The 22,719-nt window shown below is 54.6% G+C and overlaps 8 protein-coding genes across 8 annotated transcripts; 4 read left to right on the top strand and 4 right to left on the bottom strand.

Moving 5' to 3' along the window:
- Nucleotides 1-141: 141 nt before the first annotated feature.
- KRP23_2055 (putative GTPase-activating protein) lies at nucleotides 142-3,359 on the bottom strand (the record flags this gene model as incomplete). Its single annotated transcript, XM_067886737.1, has 2 exons — nucleotides 142-3,084; nucleotides 3,180-3,359. The coding sequence occupies 2 exons, from the start codon at nucleotides 3,357-3,359 to the stop codon at nucleotides 142-144; spliced, it is 3,123 nt and encodes a 1,040-aa protein (XP_067749393.1).
- Nucleotides 3,360-3,841: 482 nt separating this feature from the next.
- KRP23_2054 (Secreted RxLR effector protein 90) lies at nucleotides 3,842-4,852 on the bottom strand (the record flags this gene model as incomplete). The annotated part of the gene is made up of 1 exon (XM_067886736.1): nucleotides 3,842-4,852. One exon carries the CDS (start codon nucleotides 4,850-4,852, stop codon nucleotides 3,842-3,844), a length of 1,011 nt encoding a protein of 336 aa, XP_067749392.1.
- A 620-nt stretch (nucleotides 4,853-5,472) lies between these two features.
- Nucleotides 5,473-6,483, top strand: KRP23_2053 (Secreted RxLR effector protein 90; the record flags this gene model as incomplete). Its single annotated transcript, XM_067886735.1, has 1 exon — nucleotides 5,473-6,483. One exon carries the CDS (start codon nucleotides 5,473-5,475, stop codon nucleotides 6,481-6,483), a length of 1,011 nt encoding a protein of 336 aa, XP_067749391.1.
- Nucleotides 6,484-7,018: 535 nt separating this feature from the next.
- Nucleotides 7,019-7,801, bottom strand: KRP23_2052 (uncharacterized protein; the record flags this gene model as incomplete). The annotated part of the gene is made up of 1 exon (XM_067886734.1): nucleotides 7,019-7,801. One exon carries the CDS (start codon nucleotides 7,799-7,801, stop codon nucleotides 7,019-7,021), a length of 783 nt encoding a protein of 260 aa, XP_067749390.1.
- A 222-nt stretch (nucleotides 7,802-8,023) lies between these two features.
- On the top strand, nucleotides 8,024-14,287 carry KRP23_2051 (Nuclear receptor corepressor 2; the record flags this gene model as incomplete). Its single annotated transcript, XM_067886733.1, has 3 exons — nucleotides 8,024-13,852; nucleotides 13,927-14,144; nucleotides 14,278-14,287. 3 exons carry the CDS (start codon nucleotides 8,024-8,026, stop codon nucleotides 14,285-14,287), a joined length of 6,057 nt encoding a protein of 2,018 aa, XP_067749389.1.
- Nucleotides 14,288-16,729: 2,442 nt separating this feature from the next.
- On the bottom strand, nucleotides 16,730-17,391 carry KRP23_2050 (1-Cys peroxiredoxin; the record flags this gene model as incomplete). Its single annotated transcript, XM_067886732.1, has 2 exons — nucleotides 16,730-17,002; nucleotides 17,113-17,391. 2 exons carry the CDS (start codon nucleotides 17,389-17,391, stop codon nucleotides 16,730-16,732), a joined length of 552 nt encoding a protein of 183 aa, XP_067749388.1.
- An 84-nt stretch (nucleotides 17,392-17,475) lies between these two features.
- On the top strand, nucleotides 17,476-19,987 carry KRP23_2049 (uncharacterized protein; the record flags this gene model as incomplete). The annotated part of the gene is made up of 2 exons (XM_067886730.1): nucleotides 17,476-18,939; nucleotides 19,907-19,987. The coding sequence occupies 2 exons, from the start codon at nucleotides 17,476-17,478 to the stop codon at nucleotides 19,985-19,987; spliced, it is 1,545 nt and encodes a 514-aa protein (XP_067749387.1).
- A 1,697-nt stretch (nucleotides 19,988-21,684) lies between these two features.
- Nucleotides 21,685-22,575, top strand: KRP23_2048 (Coiled-coil and C2 domain-containing protein 2A; the record flags this gene model as incomplete). Its single annotated transcript, XM_067886729.1, has 2 exons — nucleotides 21,685-21,823; nucleotides 21,896-22,575. 2 exons carry the CDS (start codon nucleotides 21,685-21,687, stop codon nucleotides 22,573-22,575), a joined length of 819 nt encoding a protein of 272 aa, XP_067749386.1.
- Between the last annotated feature and the right edge of the window lie 144 nt (nucleotides 22,576-22,719).

The raw sequence follows: 22,719 nt of genomic DNA, 5'->3' as shown, positions 1-22,719 counted from the left end.
TGGTGTTTACCAGTAGCAAGGTAATAATAGCAGCAGCAATCCCAGACACCTCAAAACCAAAATGCACGCCCTATCTATATAGGGCTTTATCGCTGCAAGGCGATATACCATTTTTGCTCACCGCACGCGCACTGGCGCCTTTCATTCAAAGGTAGATTTAAATATGGCCAGCGCACTTTTCTGGGCCTTCTTCATGCGCCCATACAGTGATGTCGACCCCTTTTTCCCGTGATGCATTCCATCTGCCTCGCCAACGAAACTCCCACACAGTGGGCCCTCTAATAAGCCTGGCGCACTGTTTGTAAATGCTTCATCGCCGCTCCGTTCGCAGTACGTATGCTTCACGGACTGCACTCGAACCATTGCAGACTGCGGCGAATTCATACCCTTGCACCACTTCCGCACAATTTGGGCACGAATACATGAATGCTCCTTTTCGTCTATCTTCCCGCGTAGAAATAAGTCCGCTAGATCCTCCAGCTGATCTTCCATCTTCTCTAAATCCTCGCTGAAGCTGTGGTGCGTTTGGAGGACGTCTACTCGCTGGTAGCGCTTGCGGCTTTCTTTATCATCCCCTGAGCTTGTTATTGTCGTCTTGGTGCCTCCACTGCCGCGAAGTGGGTTGCTTATGTAGGATGACAACCCGGATATCCGGTTGTGACCACTCGACTTGCCCGACATGATACCTGATGCTGACAAAGTAGATAGTCTGTCGGCTTTTGAGGGGGAAGGTGGTGCACTGGCCGCCTGCCGCTGTTTGGCCTTTGCCTCCTCGAGCTGTTGTCGCATCTCGATCTTCTTCGCCTCAAACGCGGCGAATCGTTCCATCACTTCATCCTTGTGGACTAAGCGGAATTCTTCAACGATGTCTGGCTCCAATTGGTCGGTGATAATCAGACAGAAGTGAAGGAACTTGTCCATTTCGGCTGTTGTCTTCGTCATTTCCCGGGCGAAATACTCGTTGATCGCCAATAGTACCTCACCCGCATCTTTAGCCTCCAGCAGCGTTTCGCGCAAGGTAAAGAAGATAGAAATACCCACTCCAAGTAGTACGCGTGACGCGCGTTGCTTCTCCTTCGCACGAGACAGCAGCATGTCGATCACTTTGAGTCCACAAAAGGAGGGAAGCGACGTGAGAAAGCACGTCACAAGCCACTTCGTGCAGAGAATCTCCATATTCAGCCCTAGCTCGTTGAGGTGGGTGTGCAGCTCCGTGTCGTTCTGTTTCAGCAACGTGTTCATGACCGCGCAATCAGTGTGCAATCCAATCATGGAGTCTACATGGTAGGCAGGCAATAGCACTTCGATAAGAAGAGTGAGTGCGCGGAGCGCCTGGTCTTCATCCAAGTACTGCAGAAGAACCACCAGGATTTCGTTCATACCCTGACAGTAGCCCACGCGGCGGTTGCGGTTGGCAAACGCCGTGAGGACTCGCCGCATTGATGCCACTTGATCATTTTTCAGGTTCCGCGTTCTTGTGATGTCGTTTTCAATTGACTTGGCGATCTCGCGGTCTAATAACATTTCTTCATCCTCCTTAGTTGAGACCGCAAGATTCCGAGGTAAATCCAATGGTGCTGGAAGCTGGTTGATCAAAATTGGCCAAACCCACGAGCGATGTGCATCTGGTACACCGCTCATACTATAACGAACAACAGCTTTGGGTGTTCCTGACACTCGGTGACGCTCCCATAATGCATCTTCGTCTTCTGGATCTGCATCGCCCCCTTGACTGGTGTCATCGCCTTCCTTTGTCGACGATGAATTGCTTAGGATCGAGTTAGACAGGGACAAACTGCGAGAAGAAATCGAGTTGAGCGATCCATCGGCCCCTCTCAAGGAGAAGTTCCGCATGGACGATGATGTTCGCGATCGTCGACGATTAATCTTGCTGATACCTTGGTAAACTCTGGCAAGCATCTCCTTCTCTGATGGCGTCGTTACGATCTCAAGTCCTGCTTCTTCATTTTCGTCACCCCTTGTTTCCTCGTCACTGCTGGATGATGAGCTTTCTTGCTCACGACTGCGTGTTCTACTGCTGCGACCACGCCTGGTTTTTTCGCTCGAGTCACTGTTGCTTACCCTGCTGCTATTCCTTCTCTTAGCTTGGCTAGTTGAAGCGTCAGAGTTATCGATCATGTGTTTTTTCCACTGGATAAGCAGCTTGATACTATGGATTCTGCCTTTCCGTGGTTGTTGCTGTTGCTCGGAAGATTCTTGTTTATCCAACTTGAGTTTTTTGCTGCTTTTTTTGGTCTGAATTTTCCGCTGTAAAGTTTTTCGCTGCTCTTCCTCCTGTGCTAATTGCGCTTTGTACTTGCGACGCAGTGCAGCCAATTCTTCATCTTCGATTTGTTCATGCATGAACAGGATAAGGTCTAAAAAGGACTCACCCACCGAGTACTCACTCAACGTCGTCCAGCAAAACTCGTTGATAACCTCCAGCACCACGGTCACATCCTGAATCTCCACGAGCGCCGAGCTCAGATATAACAGCACCGCCAGTGACGTCGAAAAAATAATCTTCGAGCTCAATTGCCGACTGCAAATATCCACAAACAGAATATCGTACAGACGGCACACGACGTCGAACGGCATCGACTCGGCGAAAAACGAGAAGAACCACTTGGTGCACAGCAGCTGAATGGAAACACCCAGCACTGCAAAATGCTCGCTCAGCGCCGGGTCGTGCACACGCAACAGTTCCTGCAGCACAAGACAATCTGTGTGGAAATCCACGACGGATTCGTCGAAATATTTGGGCAGCAGCACTTCCAGCATCATGCGGAAGCTCCAAAAGGCATCTTCCTCCACGAGAAACGTGCTGATCACGACGCAGGACTCCACCATGCCGTGACAGTAGTAGAAGGCGTCCTTGGACTTGGCGTAGGCAAGCAGAATGCGTCTGATTTTGCGTTCTTGGAACGGGTTCAGATGGTGGAACCTCTCCATGGCCTCCTCCTGTGCCTGGTCCAGCGAGTTACTCGTGTCTGAGTCTGTTTTCTCCTGCAGATCCTCGTTCATGCCATTCAGTAACTGGCTGTAGGTGGCGCTGCCCTCCGTTTGCCGCTGCAGCTTGATGCTCTGCGAAATACAAAAACAAAAAATAGCAGGCAGGACGCAAGTGCAATAATTAATGTTCGATCCTGAACTTCCGCACCCGCAGGTCCTACACGCACCTGGTCGTGCAGAAGGATGGGCCAGACCCACTCGCGGTGCTCGGGTGGCACGCCGTGCGCTCGAATGGTGTCCCACACGGCGCGGCTGTTGGCGAGCGAGTGGTGCTCGCGTCCGGACTGGCCGATATCCTGCGCCAGGCGACGTGCCTCCTCTCGCAGCTGGCTCCACGCGACCTCCATGGGCGTCGTGGGGCGGCGGGCAATCGGCGACGGTGACGCCCAGTTCCTTCTTCGAGTGTGCCGATAGGTAGAAACGCTCTGGCAGTCGACGAATAGAACGTAACCGGTTAGCTAGCGGTTAGGCATATTCTAACAAGATGGGAGCCATTTCATCAAAACAATCTTCTTCAAGAATGTTTCTTCGTGGGTGAGTTCCTGTCCAGTGTAGCTGCGATGCTGTTAGACGAGCGTGAGCGACACCAAACACGAAGCTACTGACAGCTGGCACACAAGTACTATGATGCCAACCAAAACCAGCGAAAGCAAATGTAAGTGCAGCCTAGTATCCTGTTCTTTCACATTTGTCCGACGACTAACAGTGTGTGCAGTTGTTTCGAGTATTTGGAGCTACGTGAATATGATGAACATTGCGCGGCGAAGATGAGCAGGCAGAACGGCAGATGCAGCAGTGGCGTCGTCACTGGCACGTAGTTCACGCACACTCAACGACGACGCTGACGCTGGCGGCGATTGAAGCCGCCTCCGAAGGCGTTGTTGTCGCCAGCGCCCGGCGCCCCACCGCCGAGGCCAAATTGACCTCTAGCACCACCTGCGAATCCGTTAACGCCGCCAGCCTGACCGAAGTTCCCCATCGTACCTTGGCCGCCGACCCCACCAAACGCATCGCCACCCTGTGAACCGAAACCCATTTGCTGACCGCCGCCCAGACCATTGCCGTTGAAGCCGCCGGTTCCTGCACCACCAGCACCAGCGCCACCGAGCACGCCACCACCAAAACCGCCCATGCGATTTCCACCAAAGCCTGCACCCAGACCGCCCATTTGATTTCCGCCAAAGCCGCCGCCGTTCGAGGGGAGCCCGCCAGCACCACCCGGACCGAAGCCAGCACTGAAGCCGTTGTTGTTGCCTGCGATACCAGCTGAGGTCGGAATCCCAGCTCCACCAACTCCGCCATTTTGCACAGGTGCTGCAGCTGCTCCGGGTTGCTCCGCTCCAGTGGCACCAGCATTGGCAAAGCTCGTCGGTGCTGGCGTGACCCTGGCTCTACCGGTCACCGTAGCTGCAGGAGTTGCCGCTGGGCGTCCGCGCACAGTCGTCGGAGCAGGTGTCACAGCTCCGCCAGGTCCGCCAGGGCCGCTAGGGCTACCAGGTCCACCAGGTCCACCAGGACCACCGCCAGGTGCAACGACGCTACCAGGACCTGCGACGTTGGTCGATGAGCCGATGACGGCAGTGTTGGAGCTAGCCACCACTGTGGACGGAACGCTCACGGGGACGGGGATGAACTGCGGTACTTCCACAGGGACCGGAACGGCGATCTTCTTGACTTTCTTGACATGGTGATGCACCTTTCTGTGCTCGTCGGCGTCTTCGGTCGTTGGCGTATCTGCGTTTAGTCTAAGACCACGAAGCGTAGGTGTAGTTTGCGCTGCATCCGAGGTGACAAAGAGACCCAGTGCAAGGATGGCAGCGAATGCTGTGGCACTCTTCATGGTTGCGTGGACGAAATCGGGTAGTGGTGAATGGAGGACGGGTGCTTTGGGGCTCACAAAATTGGGAATGAATCTGTGGCTGTCGAGTTTTGTTTTCGCTCTTGGGTTGGCCATCGAGTCATTTTCCGTGACGACACTTCACCGCCGAGGCATATGATGTAGGTGCGGCGTGAAAGAGGTGAAATGACAGAAATTCTGGCTGCATTCGTTTGCGCACTCACCAGATTAACTACCACTTCAAGCGCATATAGTTCTGCTATCACAACGAAGTGGCTATCTCAATTCATGTTTTCAAAACTAATTGTAGTTCCTTTGATTTCTTTTATGCTAACCATCATATAATCATGAAAAACGACCTAACCATTCTTCTGTCACTACAATACAAGTAATTTTACTCTCGGAAGCTAATGGCTCAACTGCGCCAGAATTTCTGTCATTTCACCTCTTTCACGCCGCACCTACATCATATGCCTCGGCGGTGAAGTGTCGTCACGGAAAATGACTCGATGGCCAACCCAAGAGCGAAAACAAAACTCGACAGCCACAGATTCATTCCCAATTTTGTGAGCCCCAAAGCACCCGTCCTCCATTCACCACTACCCGATTTCGTCCACGCAACCATGAAGAGTGCCACAGCATTCGCTGCCATCCTTGCACTGGGTCTCTTTGTCACCTCGGATGCAGCGCAAACTACACCTACGCTTCGTGGTCTTAGACTAAACGCAGATACGCCAACGACCGAAGACGCCGACGAGCACAGAAAGGTGCATCACCATGTCAAGAAAGTCAAGAAGATCGCCGTTCCGGTCCCTGTGGAAGTACCGCAGTTCATCCCCGTCCCCGTGAGCGTTCCGTCCACAGTGGTGGCTAGCTCCAACACTGCCGTCATCGGCTCATCGACCAACGTCGCAGGTCCTGGTAGCGTCGTTGCACCTGGCGGTGGTCCTGGTGGACCTGGTGGACCTGGTAGCCCTAGCGGCCCTGGCGGACCTGGCGGAGCTGTGACACCTGCTCCGACGACTGTGCGCGGACGCCCAGCGGCAACTCCTGCAGCTACGGTGACCGGTAGAGCCAGGGTCACGCCAGCACCGACGAGCTTTGCCAATGCTGGTGCCACTGGAGCGGAGCAACCCGGAGCAGCTGCAGCACCTGTGCAAAATGGCGGAGTTGGTGGAGCTGGGATTCCGACCTCAGCTGGTATCGCAGGCAACAACAACGGCTTCAGTGCTGGCTTCGGTCCGGGTGGTGCTGGCGGGCTCCCCTCGAACGGCGGCGGCTTTGGCGGAAATCAAATGGGCGGTCTGGGTGCAGGCTTTGGTGGAAATCGCATGGGCGGTTTTGGTGGTGGCGTGCTCGGTGGCGCTGGTGCTGGTGGTGCAGGAACCGGCGGCTTCAACGGCAATGGTCTGGGCGGCGGTCAGCAAATGGGTTTCGGTTCACAGGGTGGCGATGCGTTTGGTGGGGTCGGCGGCCAAGGTACGATGGGGAACTTCGGTCAGGCTGGCGGCGTTAACGGATTCGCAGGTGGTGCTAGAGGTCAATTTGGCCTCGGCGGTGGGACGCCGGGCGCTGGCGACAACAACGCCTTCGGAGGCGGCTTCAATCGCCGCCAGCGTCAGCGTCGTCGTTGAGTGTGCGTGAACTACGTGCCAGTGACGACGCCACTGCTGCATCTGCCGTTCTGCCTGCTCATCTTCGCCGCGCAATGTTCATCATATTCACGTAGCTCCAAATACTCGAAACAACTGCACACACTGTTAGTCGTCGGACAAATGTGAAAGAACAGGATACTAGGCTGCACTTACATTTGCTTTCGCTGGTTTTGGTTGGCATCATAGTACTTGTGTGCCAGCTGTCAGTAGCTTCGTGTTTGGTGTCGCTCACGCTCGTCTAACAGCATCGCAGCTACACTGGACAGGAACTCACCCACGAAGAAACATATCCAAGAAGTGGGGCTGGCGCGTACGATGAAAAACAAATGAATTATGACGCACTCACTCATCGTAGTCTGACGTCTTCTTGTTTCTTCATGCGCGTCTTCATACCCGACTGCACCAACTCGTTTCCGCTCCGCTTGCCACTTCTCAAATTCGAGTCATAACTTAAGTAACCAAGACTAGCGAGCGGGCGACCAGAAAGATAGGCACCATCACTCACACGTGACCATCACTTCGCCGACACACTTGTCGACCCCGTGTTCGTCTGTGCAACCTGCTTAATAAACACAAGCGGCTGTGACGAGTGGAAACGGCATCGGTCGCCCGTCTTGGCGAACCGTTTGCACTTGGGGAAGACACAGAAGATTTCCGTCGGCTCGGGCCGAGCGTTGACGTCCAGCTGTGCTTTCTTGACCGGCTGCTTCATCGCTGCGTAGTAGGCTGCCGGGTCCTTCTCCATCTCGACGCGCTTGCTGTTGTCTCTCCAGAGGTGTCTGCTCTTCTCCAGCGGCAGGTTGCCCAGACTCCACTCGTACGCGCACATCTGCTCCTTCCGTACGAGCTGCGTGATGAAGCGACTGGACTTGCGTCGCAGCTTCCCAATGGGCCTCTTCCTAGCCGCCACATGTGCGTCGGAGGCGTCCGATACCGCATCGGACGGCGCCTTGACCCGTCGCTCCACGCCGCGCGCACCGAGCGTGTGCTCTCCGGCCGCGAGGATGAACCACACGTCGCGCTGTTCGCCGTAGAGCTTCAGGCTGCTCACACGGCAGCCGTGGCACGCGCGCACGCTGTAGTTGCCCTGCCACGAGAGCTCCAGCTCCAGCACGTGCTGCGTGCACAGGTGGCCGCGCACCTGCAGCCGAGGACAGCGCGGCCGCACGCACACGTCGCGCACCAGCAGCGCTTGGTCGGTCCCGCAGCGCAGCGGCAGCCAGCGCGCCTCGTGCTCCCCGCTGTTCATGCACGTCCCGCACAGCACGAGCGCCGGCTCCCCCAGCGCGCGCTCCATCGTCCGGCAGTCAAGATTGTTGATTATTGACTTACGTTTAGTATGCCGCTTGTAAACCGGGGCCAAAAGTGGATTACCGGTATCGTCCACCAAGAGTGTTATGTTATGTGTTACAAAACGGCCAGTTATTATAAAGCGCGCGTAAAGGCCCAATAAGAGAAGCGAGGAAGGATTAGCTCCGCCCCGCGCGCCCCCAGAGACCCACCAGCCAGCGCGCAGACCATGGCGGAGGACGCGTCCAGAGCCTCGTCGCCCGAGCCCGGAGAGGCGGCGCCCCGCGGACGTATCGTGCAGCTCAATTCGCGCAGCTCCATGGACCGCCAGTCGCTCGAGGCTGGTCGCAGCGCGCAGCCGAGTCCGTGGCGCGGCTCTCCGCCCCGTAGCCGCTTCCCCAGACCTTACAGCGGCGGCTACATGAAGCGCGAGCGCACGAGCTACGACCACCCGAGAGAGCGCGTGTTCTCGCGCTCCAGAGGCCGCTCCGTCTCCCGCTCACCCTCGAGAGCCTCGCAGCGCGCGCGCTCGCGCTCCAGGTCGCCGTCGCCGCCCAAGTCCCCGCGCTCCCGCTCCCGCTCGAGGTCGTTCTCCCCCAGAGGCCACCGCACGTTCAGCAACTGGGAGCGAGGACGCGGAGCAGGACAATACGCGTCAGGGCGAGGCGGACGCGGCTTTGACAGCCGTCAGCGTGCGCGCGAGCGAGATTCGTGGCCGAGAGGAGGAGGCCGAGGAGGCAGATACGCCACCTACCAGCGAGGCAATCGCTTCTACCCCAAGGAAGTGCGCTACAAACAGGCGGCGCCGATGCCCCCGAGGCGCTCGATCAGCCGAGACAGAAGTGAAGGCGGCGCCAGCTTCCGCGACCGACAGATGCGTGACCACCGAGAGTATGAACCGGCCTATCGAGGACGCCCGCGAGAACGGGAGATGGGACACAGGTCGACGTCGCTCGTGCGCACTGCGAGCTTCTCGTCGGACTATTACAAGGACAGCGAACCGTCGGCGAGCGCGGAGGAAGGCGAAGAGAAGCCGGAGGAGTTCCATGCCACGACCAGCGAGAGATCTGTCGACTCGCACACTCCCAGTGAGGCGGGCAGCACTGACCGCGATATGACCGGCGCTGCAGACGGCAGCTCGAAGCGAACGGCGGTAGCGACGTTACCACCTCGTTCAACGACTGGTGACAGTTACGTGTCCTCGCGAAAGGAAGCAAGCTCGCCCATTGCAAGAAATTATGACGGAGACAGGTCACCCGTTGCCAAGAGGGAGCTCGCCAGCGAATCTTCATCGAAAATTGCACTGGATGAAGCGCCTGAGCAGCTTGCACGCTCAAGCCTTCCCAGTGAGTCGATTGAAGAGCGCGACGTGAAACGCAGGACACCTCCTGCAGATGCAAATGACACGCCGAAGGAAAATATACCTGCAGAATCAACGGATATACCGATGTCTCCTAAGGGTATTGCTGACGATGGCGATCAAAGTAAGCTTTCTAGTCTGACAGCGACTACTGCTTCAGTAAAAGCTGAGGAAGCCCATGAGATGCCCAAACAGACGACAGGTGTGACGAAGTCAAGTGATGGTGCCGATAAGGCTGTCTCCAAGGAGGAGGAAACACGAAACGAAGTCACGGATGATGTGGACAAAGCTGAAACACAAGATACCAATGCTAAATCGTCCGAAGCACCTGTTAAAAGGGAAAGTGAAGTACCCTCACCCAAGGAAAACCGATCTTCCGTCGATCAGCGGGCACCATCGTCGCCTCGAAGCAAAAGCGACGTCAGCTGTAAAATGGTCACATCCGACTTCACTGTGCCGCCTTGTGAAGAAAAGGAGGAGATTGCAACTAAAGAGCCCGAACGGGGTTGCGCCGATCCACAGAAGGACTCTACGCAAGACAATGACGTAGATATGGACTCGGGTAGCTCTGAAAAACGGATGGACGTGGATTATTCGACTTCTGCTCGAAGAAGAGCAGCAACAGCGGGTGCAGAGATAGAAAGTGTTGGCGATAACGGCACTGGACAGAAAACGTCACACATTGAATCAGTGGTCCTCTCTCGACAAGCCCAACACGAACCTTCATCAGTATTTGCTAAGACTGAGGAAGTGAAGGCGAAGGACATCAGCAGCAGTTTGATGCCTGATAACAGAGAGGTCGAAGAAGGCGAAATGGTTGCATCTTCGAGTGAGCCTGATTCAGGAAAGGAAGACGCCATGATGGCCGACTCAAGCGTTCACGGAGCAAAGGAGGGCAGGACAGCCGGTTCGCCTAGCATCTCATCGGAGCCACGCCAGGAGGGAAAGCGTGCCGTAGACGTCGTGAAAGCCAGCGACCCTCCTGAGCGTGGAAATGGGCGAGAGAAGCGGGCTAAACTTGAGCGCAGCAGAACTGACCCATCTACTGATGCTTACCAAGACAACAATAAGCCTCGATCGACGTCGTTTTCCTCGTTCGGTTTGCCACACAGCAGCAGGCACGAGGGAGGAAGTTCAGAGATTAAGGCGTTATCCCGGCCTGAGGCCAATTTTTCTATGGCATCGACCCGCGGGGAAGAACGAGGCGTTCCTCTTAAGCAGCATGATGCCTCGTCGACTGCTGACCCTCAGCAGCATGGCGGACGCCCCGCGCTTGATCGACGCGCATCTTTTTCAACTCTTTCAGAACGGGGCCACTACTCTTCATCGGAAGCTCGGCTAGCGGTGGGCACAATCGAATCTGCTGGTGGGAGTAGAACTGCTCGCGCGACTTCTTCTTTCACCACTAAATCATCCCCCCCAAAGCCTTACGCTGTATTTGAGAATAATGCCGAAGGACGAAGGAGGGGACTCTATGACGAGTTGAAAAAGGAAGACGCAGTGAAAAGAGAACTACTACGAGCAGGGTCAATGGATAGCATCATCAGCAAACGAGCATCCATGGGTGAAAGAATTCAGGGGTTCAAAGAATCACCCGCAAGTGCTTCAAACTCGCTGACTCCGAGGAGCGTAAGTGGTGTGCACAATGCTCAGCCGCCGCGCGAAGAGCTGCCAGTTTTACCGGATATTCCTCTTCCCCCAAGTGGTGTAGCTCGTGGAAATTCATCGCCTGTCGTGCTGGGAGATGGAACACCGACTAAGCGACTGCGTCCTCGGTTAGGCTGGGGCCAGGGGCTAGTAGCGTCTTCTCCACCCCAACCTGCAAAGCGACCGCGTATTGGGTGGGGCCAGGGGCTAATTCAGCAGAAAGATGACACTCCGCATGAGAAAGAGGACACCACTAGTGCGGTTTTGGAAGGTGACACGTCTGTTGGTGCCATTAGTGCTAGCCCTGCTAAGACCGGTGAAGCTAGCGTTGCAAACAACTCTGAGGGATCCTCGGTGATTAAAAGCGAAGCTTCAGGATCAGAATCCGTTGCCGCCGTGGACTGCAGTGAGAAGGAGGTGCTTGCTGCAGAGGAAATTGTTCCGGTTACGTCTACTCCGGAAAAGGAGAACCAATCCGCTCCATTATTTGCACCTTCAACTCCCGTCGAAGGCTCCCAGGTGACTGCAAATAATGAAGCTGAAAACAATGCTGACACGAAGATGGAGGACTGCGTTGGTATGGAGCAAGATGCCGTAGCGTCTGCGAAACCATCTAAAGAAGAAATCCTTACCACAATCGATACTCTCGACTCGGACATTGTGGGCGTCAAGAAGCAAATCAAGGCACTTCAGAGAACGATTGCAGGCGCGGGGGTCAAACAGGACTCTTCTTCAGCAGTGACTGACATGGAGATCGAGTCGGCGGATGAATCGGATCCTTCAGCTGTCACTACCGCAGTGACTGAAACTGGTGTGAAGGTTTCGCCTAATTCTCCGACGGATGCGTCCAAGCTTGTGTCTGACCAATCTATGTTAGCATCTCCAGTTAAGGTGGCAGTGGATTCAAGATTCGTCGAGTTGCTGGCAGGCGTTTTTTCTGAGAACCTGCGTAAGACAACCGCTGCTAATGAACAGCTCCCGAAGCGAATGGAGCAGGGCCAGTTGGCAACAAAGATCTATCACCAACCCAGTGACTATGCATTTTATCAGGCGAATATTGATCGTGGCTCAGCACTCTCGGACCAAGTCCGCTTGAAAGTACGGAAGCGAAACCGTGCTCGTCATGAATACATGAAGACACTAGCGCGGGAGTACGTGGACTTGAAGAAGTCGTGGAAGACGGGAGTGAAAAAGATGGAGAAAGATCGCAAGCGACAGGATAAATTACGATTGAAGCAGCTTCAGAAACAGAGACTGAAAAGTTTGGGTGAGACTGGGCCTATTCGAACGACGAATACCAATCATCAAAGCCCTCATGTCCAGGTGTTAGTTGCAGCCGAAAAAGCAGCTGAAGCTGCGGGCGGTGAAGGGGCCGTGCGAACATCGTCTCGGTTGACAAACAATTCTAGCGCTGATTTGGATAACAACGATTTGGAGAAGATCGAGCAGGCAAAGGCCCAAGCACTTATCGACCAAGAAGTTCGGAAAAAACGTCTCAAAAACGCGTTATCAACGATTATTCCAGATATGTTGATTACCCCAGCCGAGCGACAGCAGCGATACTTCACACGTTTCGTGAATGGCCAAAGCTCTATGGCCGATGGACTTGTGACGGATTGGAAACTGAAGGAGAAAGCAGAAATGAAGGTGAATCCGTGGAACGATCTGGAGAAATGTATTTACATGGACAAGTTTTTGCAGTTCCCGAAGAACTTCCCACGAATTTCATCCTTTTTGAGCAACAAGACTACAGGGGATGTAATTGTTTTCTACTATCGAACCAAGAAAGTGGCTGACTACAAGGCACTGCTGCGAGAGCAACAGTTACGGCGGCGTGGAGCAGGATCCAAAAACACCTGGAGCTGCTGGAATTTGTCAGCTTGTGCAGCAATCTGTCTTGGTGTTCAGTTCCCAGAACACGTTGCGAAGCTATTGCTTCACCCGTCAAACTTTCGTTCCCACCAGGCGTCGGATAATATTCTCAACTCGGCGGGTGCGCAGCGTCTGTTGCGTACTTCTAGAATGAAAGCGGAGGGTGGTAGCACCGCTACTAAAAGCACTGGCACCGCAGAAAGCATGTCTGCTCTGGGTTTGGTTTCTGGCTCGGACCATACGCCAACTGTTCGTCCGTCAGCATCTGAAGTGGGTGTTCAGCTCGATAACATCATCAACTCAGGAGATTCGGATACTTCGGACGAGGAGAAGTTTAACTTGTACACGCAGAAGCTGGAACAGTTTATTGCTGGACAGCAACGGCCATTCTTGGTGGATTATGCGTCACTGCTGAGCGATAATTCCTACAGTACGGGCTACGAAGTCTCGACTCTCTCCATCGAGGAGCGATTGAAAAAGTATCCAACACCAAGCAAAGAGCTTGAGTCTGCCATTGCTGCGGCGACGAGCGGTACTTCTTCTGGTGCAGCCCAGGGCAAACAGCAGGGCAATGCTGCAGGGTCGAATGGAAACGTAAAGAACGGGGGCCCTCACATGACGAAGAAAGAGATGAAGCAGCAACGAAAACTGAAAAAGATGCATGAAGGGATTGGTGGTGCAGCAGGATCTCCCACGTCTATCCAAGCTACGTCACAGCCGGGAGGCAACGCTGGCGGAGAAAGGACTGGAAATCATGGCAGGAAGAAAAGCAGCGTTGGATTTCCCTCCAATCCAAGCGCTATGCCTGGCAACCGCAATACTCCTCGCGTCTCCATTCCGGGAGATGAAAAGGCGTCGCAGAGTGGAAAGAAAACAAGTCGGGGCGGTGCAGGTACTCCTGGTTCACGTCGTAACAGCCATCACCCTCAGACAAGTATCACAAATGCGTCCCCAAAGCCTGGTGCTATGCCAAGTTCGGCGACATCAACCGCAACTGTTTCGATTGCAGCTCCCGCGAAAAAAGGAGCAGGTGGGAGCATTACACCCAATGCAACGGCTAGGACATCATCCCCATCCGCTGCAATTGGTGGCGGTGGTTCGAACGCAGCAGCTCCGACCAAGCGTGTGGTACAGAAGTGGACTGATGGTGAAAAGGCTGATTTCCTGAAATTCTTCTCGGTACGTTCGTGTTGTTATGAGGTGGTGTCTTTGGATGCTAATTGTTGTTGTTGCCGTCGTGTGTTGTTCAATAGCAATATGGAAAGGACTGGGCGACACTTACGGAGAATATTCCTACGAAGACTGCCGCGCAGATTAAGAACTATTACCAGAACTACAAGAACCGGTTGAACCTTCAAGATATTTTGAAGCGCCGTATTGAAAATGCGGCAGCTGGTGGAGGTGCTAAGGGCGCAGCCCACACTACGGCGGCGTCGGCCGTGGCTAGTGGCAACATGGCTGCATCGCCTCGGTCTGCAGCAGCTGGGTTAATGAGCGGCTCATTGCGCCAAATGGGACGCCCAGTCGATCTACCTGGCGGTCTTTCCATGGGCATGCCTAGTGTATCAATGGCAATGAATGCTAGTGATAACATATCTTTCCAGGCTGCGCTAAGCGCAGCTCAGCCGGGAATGCACGGTGTGAACGTGCTTTCGGAGCTTTCGGCCAACCAGTTTGGAATGCAGACCCATCCGGATCAACAACAGCAGCAGTCGCGAGAAATGATGAATTCGAACCCGGAGCGTTATTTGAAGCTGCTGAATATGCAACATCAATTGCAGATCATGCAGTTTCAACAACAGCAAAAGCCCCAGGGAGTTGGTTCTGAAAACGGAGGAGCAGGAAGCAGCAACAGCCCTTATCACGAAGGCCAGATGAACGCACCGAATGCGCAGCGCCTCTTTCAGTTTTCCCACCAGCAACAGCAGCATCCAGTACCACAGCAACACATGTCCCTGCAAGCTCTTCAGCAAATGGGACTTCAAGCTCACTCTCAGACTCCAACACACAGCCAAATGATGCAGCATTCGATGCAGCAGCAGCAAACAAGAGGATCTTTCGCTGATATGGGGCATCCAAGCGGTTTGTACCAGTCGATGGGCCAGATGCAGACCCAGCACCCTCAAGCGATGGCTACCGCAGCACAGATGGGCATGTCGCCGACAAGCGCTCAGCAGTACGACAGACCGGTGGACACCAACGCGAATGCAAGCACAGCTGGGGGAATCGCTGGGAGCTCGTCCAACCTGATGGGACGTCATGATGCCTCGCAACGTGCGATGATGAACACAGGCATGATGAATAATGCAGCTGGCGGAAACGGAAGCACGATGGCACAGGCTGCCAGCAGTAGCCCACGCCAGCCTCCGATGGGCCCTCCTCGCTCTATGGCGATGGAAATGATCCGACCCCATGAAGCCGATTCGCGACAAACTACATGGCGATCTTCTCCTGTGCCACCAGCTACTAGTGCTTCCAGTGGCGTAAATGCGAAAACTGAAGACTCTGCCGCCAATTCGGCACTGCCTGCTGCGCAAAACAACAAGCCTAAAGGCCGTGAAGCCCTCGCTCCGCCAGCCCCACCTCCTGTGCAGCCTGTGCGAAGCCGAATGTCTTTTTCGTCCATTCTGAACGAGTCCGAGTCACCACGAGACGATGCAACACCTCGAGGGAACGGGTCGATGGTGATCAGACAGCAGGAGTCGCCGCGTATTTCCCAGCATCAACAGAACGAGCAGCAGCAGCGGGAGCTTGAGCAGCAACAACGTGAGCAGCAGCAGCGGGAACAGCAGCAACAGTTGCAGCAACGACAAACGCCGCAGCTTCATCTTGAGCATGCACGCGCGATGCCGCCTTCTTCGGCTGCTGAGCTCGCGCGATCTCCAGTGTCGGCTCCAAGTCCGACTGCGCACTTACTGCCGAGAAGATCGTCGGTGCCCACTCCGCAGAACCGGATGGGCTTGATGTCGAGCCTTCTGAATGTTCCGTCCCCAGAACGCAGGACATCAACTCCCGGACACCAGTCCCCATTGATGCAGCAACAAATGCAGCGCCAGATGCAGGCAGGCCGCTACTATGATGCAACCGCAAGCAGTGCTGATAGTGGAACGACCTCGTCTCGCAGTTCTATTGCCACGATGGTGAGCGGCATTCCTGCGTCGTCTACGATGTCAGTCGCGATGACGCGTAGCAGTCCGAGCGAGAAGATGGCGAGCGCATCGAGCATAGGGAGTTACACTAGCACATCGGCTCAGATGGCTGTGGCCCTGTCACGCAGCGGCTCGGCCTCTTCCACCTCCTCGGCTGTGTCTGCGAGTACGGTACCAAGTGGAGACTCGCGTGGTCAGCAGCTTCAGCAGCAGCAGATGTGGAACTACGCGCCGCAGATGCGCTACGAAGAAGCTGAGCTTCTGCGGCGAGCTCAAATAGCGGAGGAAGAAGCGGCTAGGGCGAAGGCAGCCGCTGTCGCTGCTGCTCAGGCTCTCCAGGAGGCGCAAAAAGCTCGTCAACAAGCGTTGGATATGGCTGCGAATATGGCGCGGTACAATAGTGCGATGCAGCAGCAACAGGTTCAGCAACAGGTTCAGCAACAGACTCAGCAGCAACAGGTTCAGCAGCAGCAACAGCAGCAGCAACCACAGCAAGCCCAGCAGTACCATCAGCTCCAGCAGTACCAACAGCAGCTTCAGGCGCATCAGCAGCAGCAAATGCAGCAGCAGCAACAGCATGACTACCATCAACAGCACCAGGCTCAACAGCTCCACCAGCAGCACATGCAGCACCAGGCGCTTCACCACCATTTGCAGCTGATCCAGCACCAACAGCAGCAGCAGCAACGGTCTGCGATGTCTCCTAGCGAACATCTCCTCCAGCAGCAGCTGCACCAGCAGCAACAGCCACCACGAGGGCCACAGCCGGATCGTGAACGGTAGGGCCATGCAAGACACAGGTTGGAAGCCATTTGATAGAGGAACACACCCACGCAACGTAATTATCTATGGGCAATGTGCTACGTATATGTTTGCACGATTCGAGTCGCTTTTCTGTGGTATGTACTCACTTGTCGTTGCCCATTGCAGGAGAAGCAGTCAGTCTCGCGTATGGTTTGATCTCGTGTGTTCCTTGTGGGAAGAGCTTCTTGGCAGCAACAGCAGTGACGTCGGGCTCGACGAAGACGTCGTCGCTCACTTTCCAGTTCACAGGAGTGACCACTTGCTCGAAGGTGCTGAGTTGAAGCGCGTCCAGAGCGCGCAGCACCTCGTAGAAGTTGCGGCCGACGCCCATCGGGTAGTACGTCATCATTCGCACGGTCAAGTCGAGGTCCAGGACCTGAAAGGCAGGCGCCCAGCATCCGCGGCGTGTTTGGGAGCTCCAGCGGCGACAAGCCCCAGGCGTCGGGACAATTCGCCGTCTTCATCGGCCAGCACAGGGAAGCCCACCTTGACTTCTTGAGTCTCGTTGACGTCTGCCAGGAACGGGGTCTGCTCTTTCAATGACGACACGTTCAGTGCGAGGACGCGTGCGTTGCGAGCGTCGAATTGGTCGTGAAGCTTTTGCAGGGCTCCGAGCTCGGAAAGCCACACGGGATGTCGCGCCTGCGGGAAGGAGCAGATGACGCCCCAAGACCCAGAAAGGTAGTCTTGAGCGCGCACGACTCCGACTTGAGACTCGCACACGAGATCTGGTAGTTTGGAGCCCACTTGCACCTGTCGCGCCATATTCGCCACTTTCGGATTGTTATTTGAGACCGTCTCCGACCTTTCAAGATCCGTCGAGTCGTCCAGGGTGAAGGAGACAACGAGATGAAGAGAGAAGACACCGACGATCACATTCCAGAGAAGTCTTCAGATTTGACAAGGAAGAAGAAGAACCAGGAGCCCAAAACGAAAAGGAGGGAGCAGCAGATTCGTAGACGTCGCACCCCTGCTTCGCCTCAGGATGACTCCAACGAAGAACAGGTCTGGGATTCGCGAAAGAAGGCGAAAAGTACAACTCGACCTCGACGACGCAGTGAAGCTGAAAAGCGCGACAAACTAGAAAAACAACGCAAGCTTCATCGTGATGCTACAGACCGAGGTGCCCATACGAACAATCGCTTCCTTCGTGCGCTCTCGGGGCAAATGCCGAATCCAGAGAAGAAGACCAATGGCGCTGATGACGAAGATGAAGATACTGATACTGATACTACTACAAAGTTGCTTTCGAAGACGACTACCGCTCCGAGTACAAAGTCTTCCGAAGGCATCATCGTGGTGCCGACAGCTTCATTTTCGAGTTGGTTCCAGCGAAGTCAAACCCGCACACTGGTAGCGAGGAGATGGACGGAGCAGCTTCATCAGCAGGAAGCGGCTGGGCTCTTTGTTGACGAGGAGAGAAAACAATTTCGCCGTGTGGAGCACAGTACTCTTGACCGTCTTGAAGAACGTCTCTATCGGGAACTCTCGGTAGCCTCGTCGCAACAGAGCAAGGAAAAAAGCGTCAATCCAACGACATCATCGCTGCGTGAGAAGAGTAACGGAATGCTGATGGAAGAGCTACTGATGCCGGATCCCCAGAGCTCAGTCTCGAGGATGGAGAATACTTTAACTGACATTGCCACAGGTGACGCAGCTTCTTCACAGCAGGTAAACAACTTTGTTGATAGTCAATTTGATCGTAGCAGCGAGACGAAGGCGCCGAGTCTTGCTATGCTGGATCTTTACATCGACCGTGTTGTGCTCGACGATCACCCAACTTTCGAACTAGCAGACCGTCTCGCCGCACAATTGCGGGCCTTGTACACTGCGTACATTCGAATGCAGCAGCTTCAGCCATGGCAGCTTTCACTCCAGCGTCTTGACGAATTCTTCTCCAGTACTACCGACAAATTGGCGGAGGCAGCTGGACGCAATCGTGCTATGGCAAGAACTGATCTGCTACCACACCAAGTAATCCAGGAAGCGAACCAGCTACTGACAGATTTGGAGGCCCTGAGCCAACTCCACCTGCAAATTGTAGGCAAAGCGAATGAGCTGCGTGATGCCGGCACTCGTGCTGGATCTGCGCTTCAGCATCGAGTCAAGTCACGCCATCGCATGCAGCCTATTGATTTATCTCGCGTGGAGGCAATCTTGGAACTTCTGGAAGCGGGAACGGATAATCAGCAAAAACAAGGAGTGGAGAAGAACGACAAGCTGCAGACGACATCTCGGAAAATCTCTGAGCGTTTATCGACGCTTTCTTCTGCCTCGACTCACGCGTTGCAGACTGTGTTGATAGTGGAGAGCGTCGGTGGCGACAGTCAACTCAATGAGGTGTCATTTTGGAGCCCTAGATTTTACGTGGTGCTCCGGGTGAACGGGAAAATTGCGTGTTCGACGAAAATTCAACCTTGGTCTCGTGGTGAGGTTCGCTTTGCCGAAAGACTGTGCCTCACACTACCATTTTTCCCCTCCTCGGTCTGTGCGGAAGTTTATGAACGACGACGGCTACTACGCGATGAGCTCTTATCCACGAATGCTGTTCCTGTGGTTGTACCCGGGCAAAACGTTGCTCAGTATGCACCCTCACGATCGCGGTCATCGCTTTTCGATGGTTGGGGAAACAATAACGCGGACCACCTCGTGCCCGCCGCTAGCCTAACACCCAGTGATGAGTGGTACCAATTCAGTAGCACGACGCCAATCGCACGAACGCAGTGGCATCGCTCATTTCACAACGCACCACTGTTTGCCCAAGCTACTCGCCGTGCTCAAGGTCGGCTTCACCTCCGAGCTTCTTGGATCCCAGATACTGCTACCATCGACTCGCAATTCTCTCATCTAAGCACTGATGACACTGCATATCTCCCCCCAAAACGCCCCGAGACCGCTGGTGGATCCGAAGCCTCCTCTTCCCCAGTGCAACTTATTGGAAAATCTCTGAAGCGCGATTCAACGCAACTATCGCAGTATCTCTGCGACTCTGGCTTTAGTAGTGAGCGAGACTTTCTTCGACTTGTTGATCCCCAAGAGCTGCCACTTGACCCGAACGACCCAGAAAACGTAGCTGTCAGACGCCTACAGATCTATCACACACAACAGCAACAAGAAGCAAAAGCAGTGGGCTTGGGCGGACGGAAAGTCTTTCGCACAAGCGACGTACCTGGACCCTTGGCTGGAAGTGGTCGCGGGCTCACTAAACGTAATCGACTCCTACGACTTCGCGATCGCGAACACGTTTCTCGTCACGGAACAAGTTTTTGTGATGCTGTAGCTAGTCACGACACTGGAAAAGTGGAGCCACCAAGGTGGATACCTCAACACACCGTCTTTGATGAACCGCTACCGCTATTAGAACACGAGTTGCTAGCCGATGAGCGGCTACTTCGCCTGTTACGCCCAGAGTTGCATGCTTTCGACCGGCGCCTACTGTCTGAGGAAGCCGAACGCGCCGATGCGTCTATCGTTGAACGTCATCGTGTACGACAACTCCTTAAACTTCAAGACTTCCGAGAGCGGGTGCGGCAAACCCAAATTGTGAGCAGCTACAATACTGACAGTAGCAATCAAGATGCACGAGCAGGTCGCTCCAAACCTCTCGCAGCAATTGTTCAGGAGAAACCTCTGCCTTTGTTCCCAGGCACCTTGGAGTTTCCAGCACTTGGAGCCTTGTTTGCTCCACGACGTCGTTTGCGGCCTCGAGCAAAAGTACCAGCAGTTGTGCCGACTTCACAGACGGCTGCACACTGGCCCACGGCCTGCACCCTGTATGTACAAATACATAAGGCGACCAATGTACCTGTGAGGATTAAGCCCCCACGCAGCACAGCGGAAGCAGAAGCAATTGCTACAACTGGAAAGAGACGGCGCGAAACACTACACCGAACCAAGAAGAGCCCGCGAATGATGTCCATGCCTGAAGGGGGCGACAATCAAAGTGAAGACAGCGCTGAAACACCTCGCGGGGGCGTTGCACTAGAATATGAGAGCCACGTATTCGTACAAATTGCCTTCCAGGGCAAGACTCGACAAACTTCGTGTGCAGCCGTCATGGGAACGATTGCCAAGGGAAATCACAGTAGCGGCACGCACCCGATGTGGATGGAAACGGTGGCTCTACCTTTTCGTCCTCCACAAGAAGACTGGAGTCCTGAAGGTATTGAAAGTACACAAGACATCATCAGGTTCAACCTCTTTGACCAAGTGACTCGACCAGCGTCGGGGACAATAGCAGACGAAGATCGGCAAGAAGGGGAAGAGCGTCTTGGGGCTCAGACGCGAGCACTGCACCGTGAGAACTGTTTCTTGGGAAGTCTGGAAGTGCCTTTCCTGACGCTCTATCGTGCAGGTCGTCTGGAAGGCTCACTGCGCTGCGAAATGCCCGTTGAACATTTGGGTTATGCCAACCTCCAGGTTGGTAGGCAACATGGAGCCGCTTCCAGCTCAGCAATGACGTCGATAGGGCCACCGTCCGCTGCTTCCTCAGACGGGGAGTCTGGGTCGCCTCGACAGAGTCATACACGAGGCCATTCAATCGATCGGACTTCGTTCAGTCCTAGAAACCCGAGCAGTCCCCGAAGTCCAGATGCGAGTATTATCGAGGATGATGACGACGATGATCCAGAGGGGCTGGGTGTGGTGCAAGCTGCACGAGAAGCTACTTTCTTGAAACTCACTCTGCTCCTCGATCCGGTACTTCCCGTCACTAACGAAGCACCTGATCAAAATGAAAAGGACGCGCTAACCTCTGAAGTCGGAAATGCGCAAGACCAATTGCTTCATGCTCACGCGAAACGTTGGGCTGCTGGTGCAAGAAATTCCGCTCCAGCTAGTACAAGTCGTCGTCGGAACTACAATGTTTTTGTTCGCAACCTGAGCCATGGGGCTACTTTTATGCCTAGATTTCTGCGAGCACAAGCACCACCGCCAGAGCTCCAATCAGCTTCTCTGCCAACTATCGTGCGCTACGTGAGTTTGATTCCCTTCCTGGACGACTGGCTGGCTTTCGATGGCGATAAGGATGTATGGAGCACCGCACAGGAGTTTCTGAATATGGGTGCGGGAGACCACGAGGAGCATGCGGTGCTGCTAGCCAACTATTTCATGTGGTACGACCGCCGTCACCGTCAGAAGAGTGAAGACATAAAGGCCTCACAGATCTACCTCGTTCTCGGAAATGCCGTCCCAGAAGGTAATATCGTCTACGTGCTTCGGCGTAGAATCCTCTGGAATGCTAGTATCGGGGTGGGGTATGCTGTTTCAGACCCACACTGCCCTCTTCGTGACGTCTCTCTTGTCGTTTCCAACAAAAATGTTTTCGCGAACGTTCAGCCGTTGCCTTTGGCATTAGGTGCCCCAGCTGCAAATTGTCACGAACTGAATTGGAATATCGAGAGCAACACCAAGTGCTGGAAGCCTTTCTTCACGGCAAAGGAGACATCGTTGCCACCAAGCGTCCAGCGTCGTGAACTCACATACAGTGAGACGCCGCCTGAGTTTGTTGAGCAGGTGGAGCGAGAGTTGCGGGAGGCGTTGAAGCTCGCCGTGCGCCGCTGGAGAAGCTCGCATTTTGCCACCAACTTCAACGAAGCTGCAGGTTTGCAGCTGCGGGAGCATTTGGTGGCGCTTGAGCGTGACGCTAGCGGACGAAGTAGCAACCACGACCCTCAAACGATTCCATCAGCTACGGCTAGCACTGCTCAATCAAGTCCACGCTCGACGAGAAGACTCAAACAGAAGCTCAAGATGAAACTTGCTCTGCCAACGAGGAGAGTGCACCCTGGCAGCAGCGTTTTGCGTGAGCTGCAGCGTTCACGGGAGGTCTGCGGGTTACCACTGCATGCGTCTTTCACTGACATCCCTCGGGTGCTTGAAATGGTCGAGAACACGGTACGCGCTCCGTTCGGTGTATATGGTACTATATTTTTCGTGTGCAAGAGCTAACTGATCCATTTGCTTTGGGCATGGTGCTGTCCAGAATATTCACTACAACGAGCGGCCGGGTGTTGAGTTCGCGCTCGCCGTGTACGTATGTGGCCACCCAAATTGCGTGCTGTCTGTGTGGGTGTATTTCGCAGCGCTTGTTCC

Source organism: Phytophthora ramorum (genome assembly GCF_020800215.1).
Source record: "Phytophthora ramorum isolate Pr-102 chromosome Unknown Phyram_PR-102_s0002, whole genome shotgun sequence".
NCBI classification, from domain to species: domain Eukaryota; phylum Oomycota; class Peronosporomycetes; order Peronosporales; family Peronosporaceae; genus Phytophthora; species Phytophthora ramorum.
Note: the sequence above shows the minus strand (reverse complement) of the source record. Positions and strands in the feature narration are given on the sequence as shown.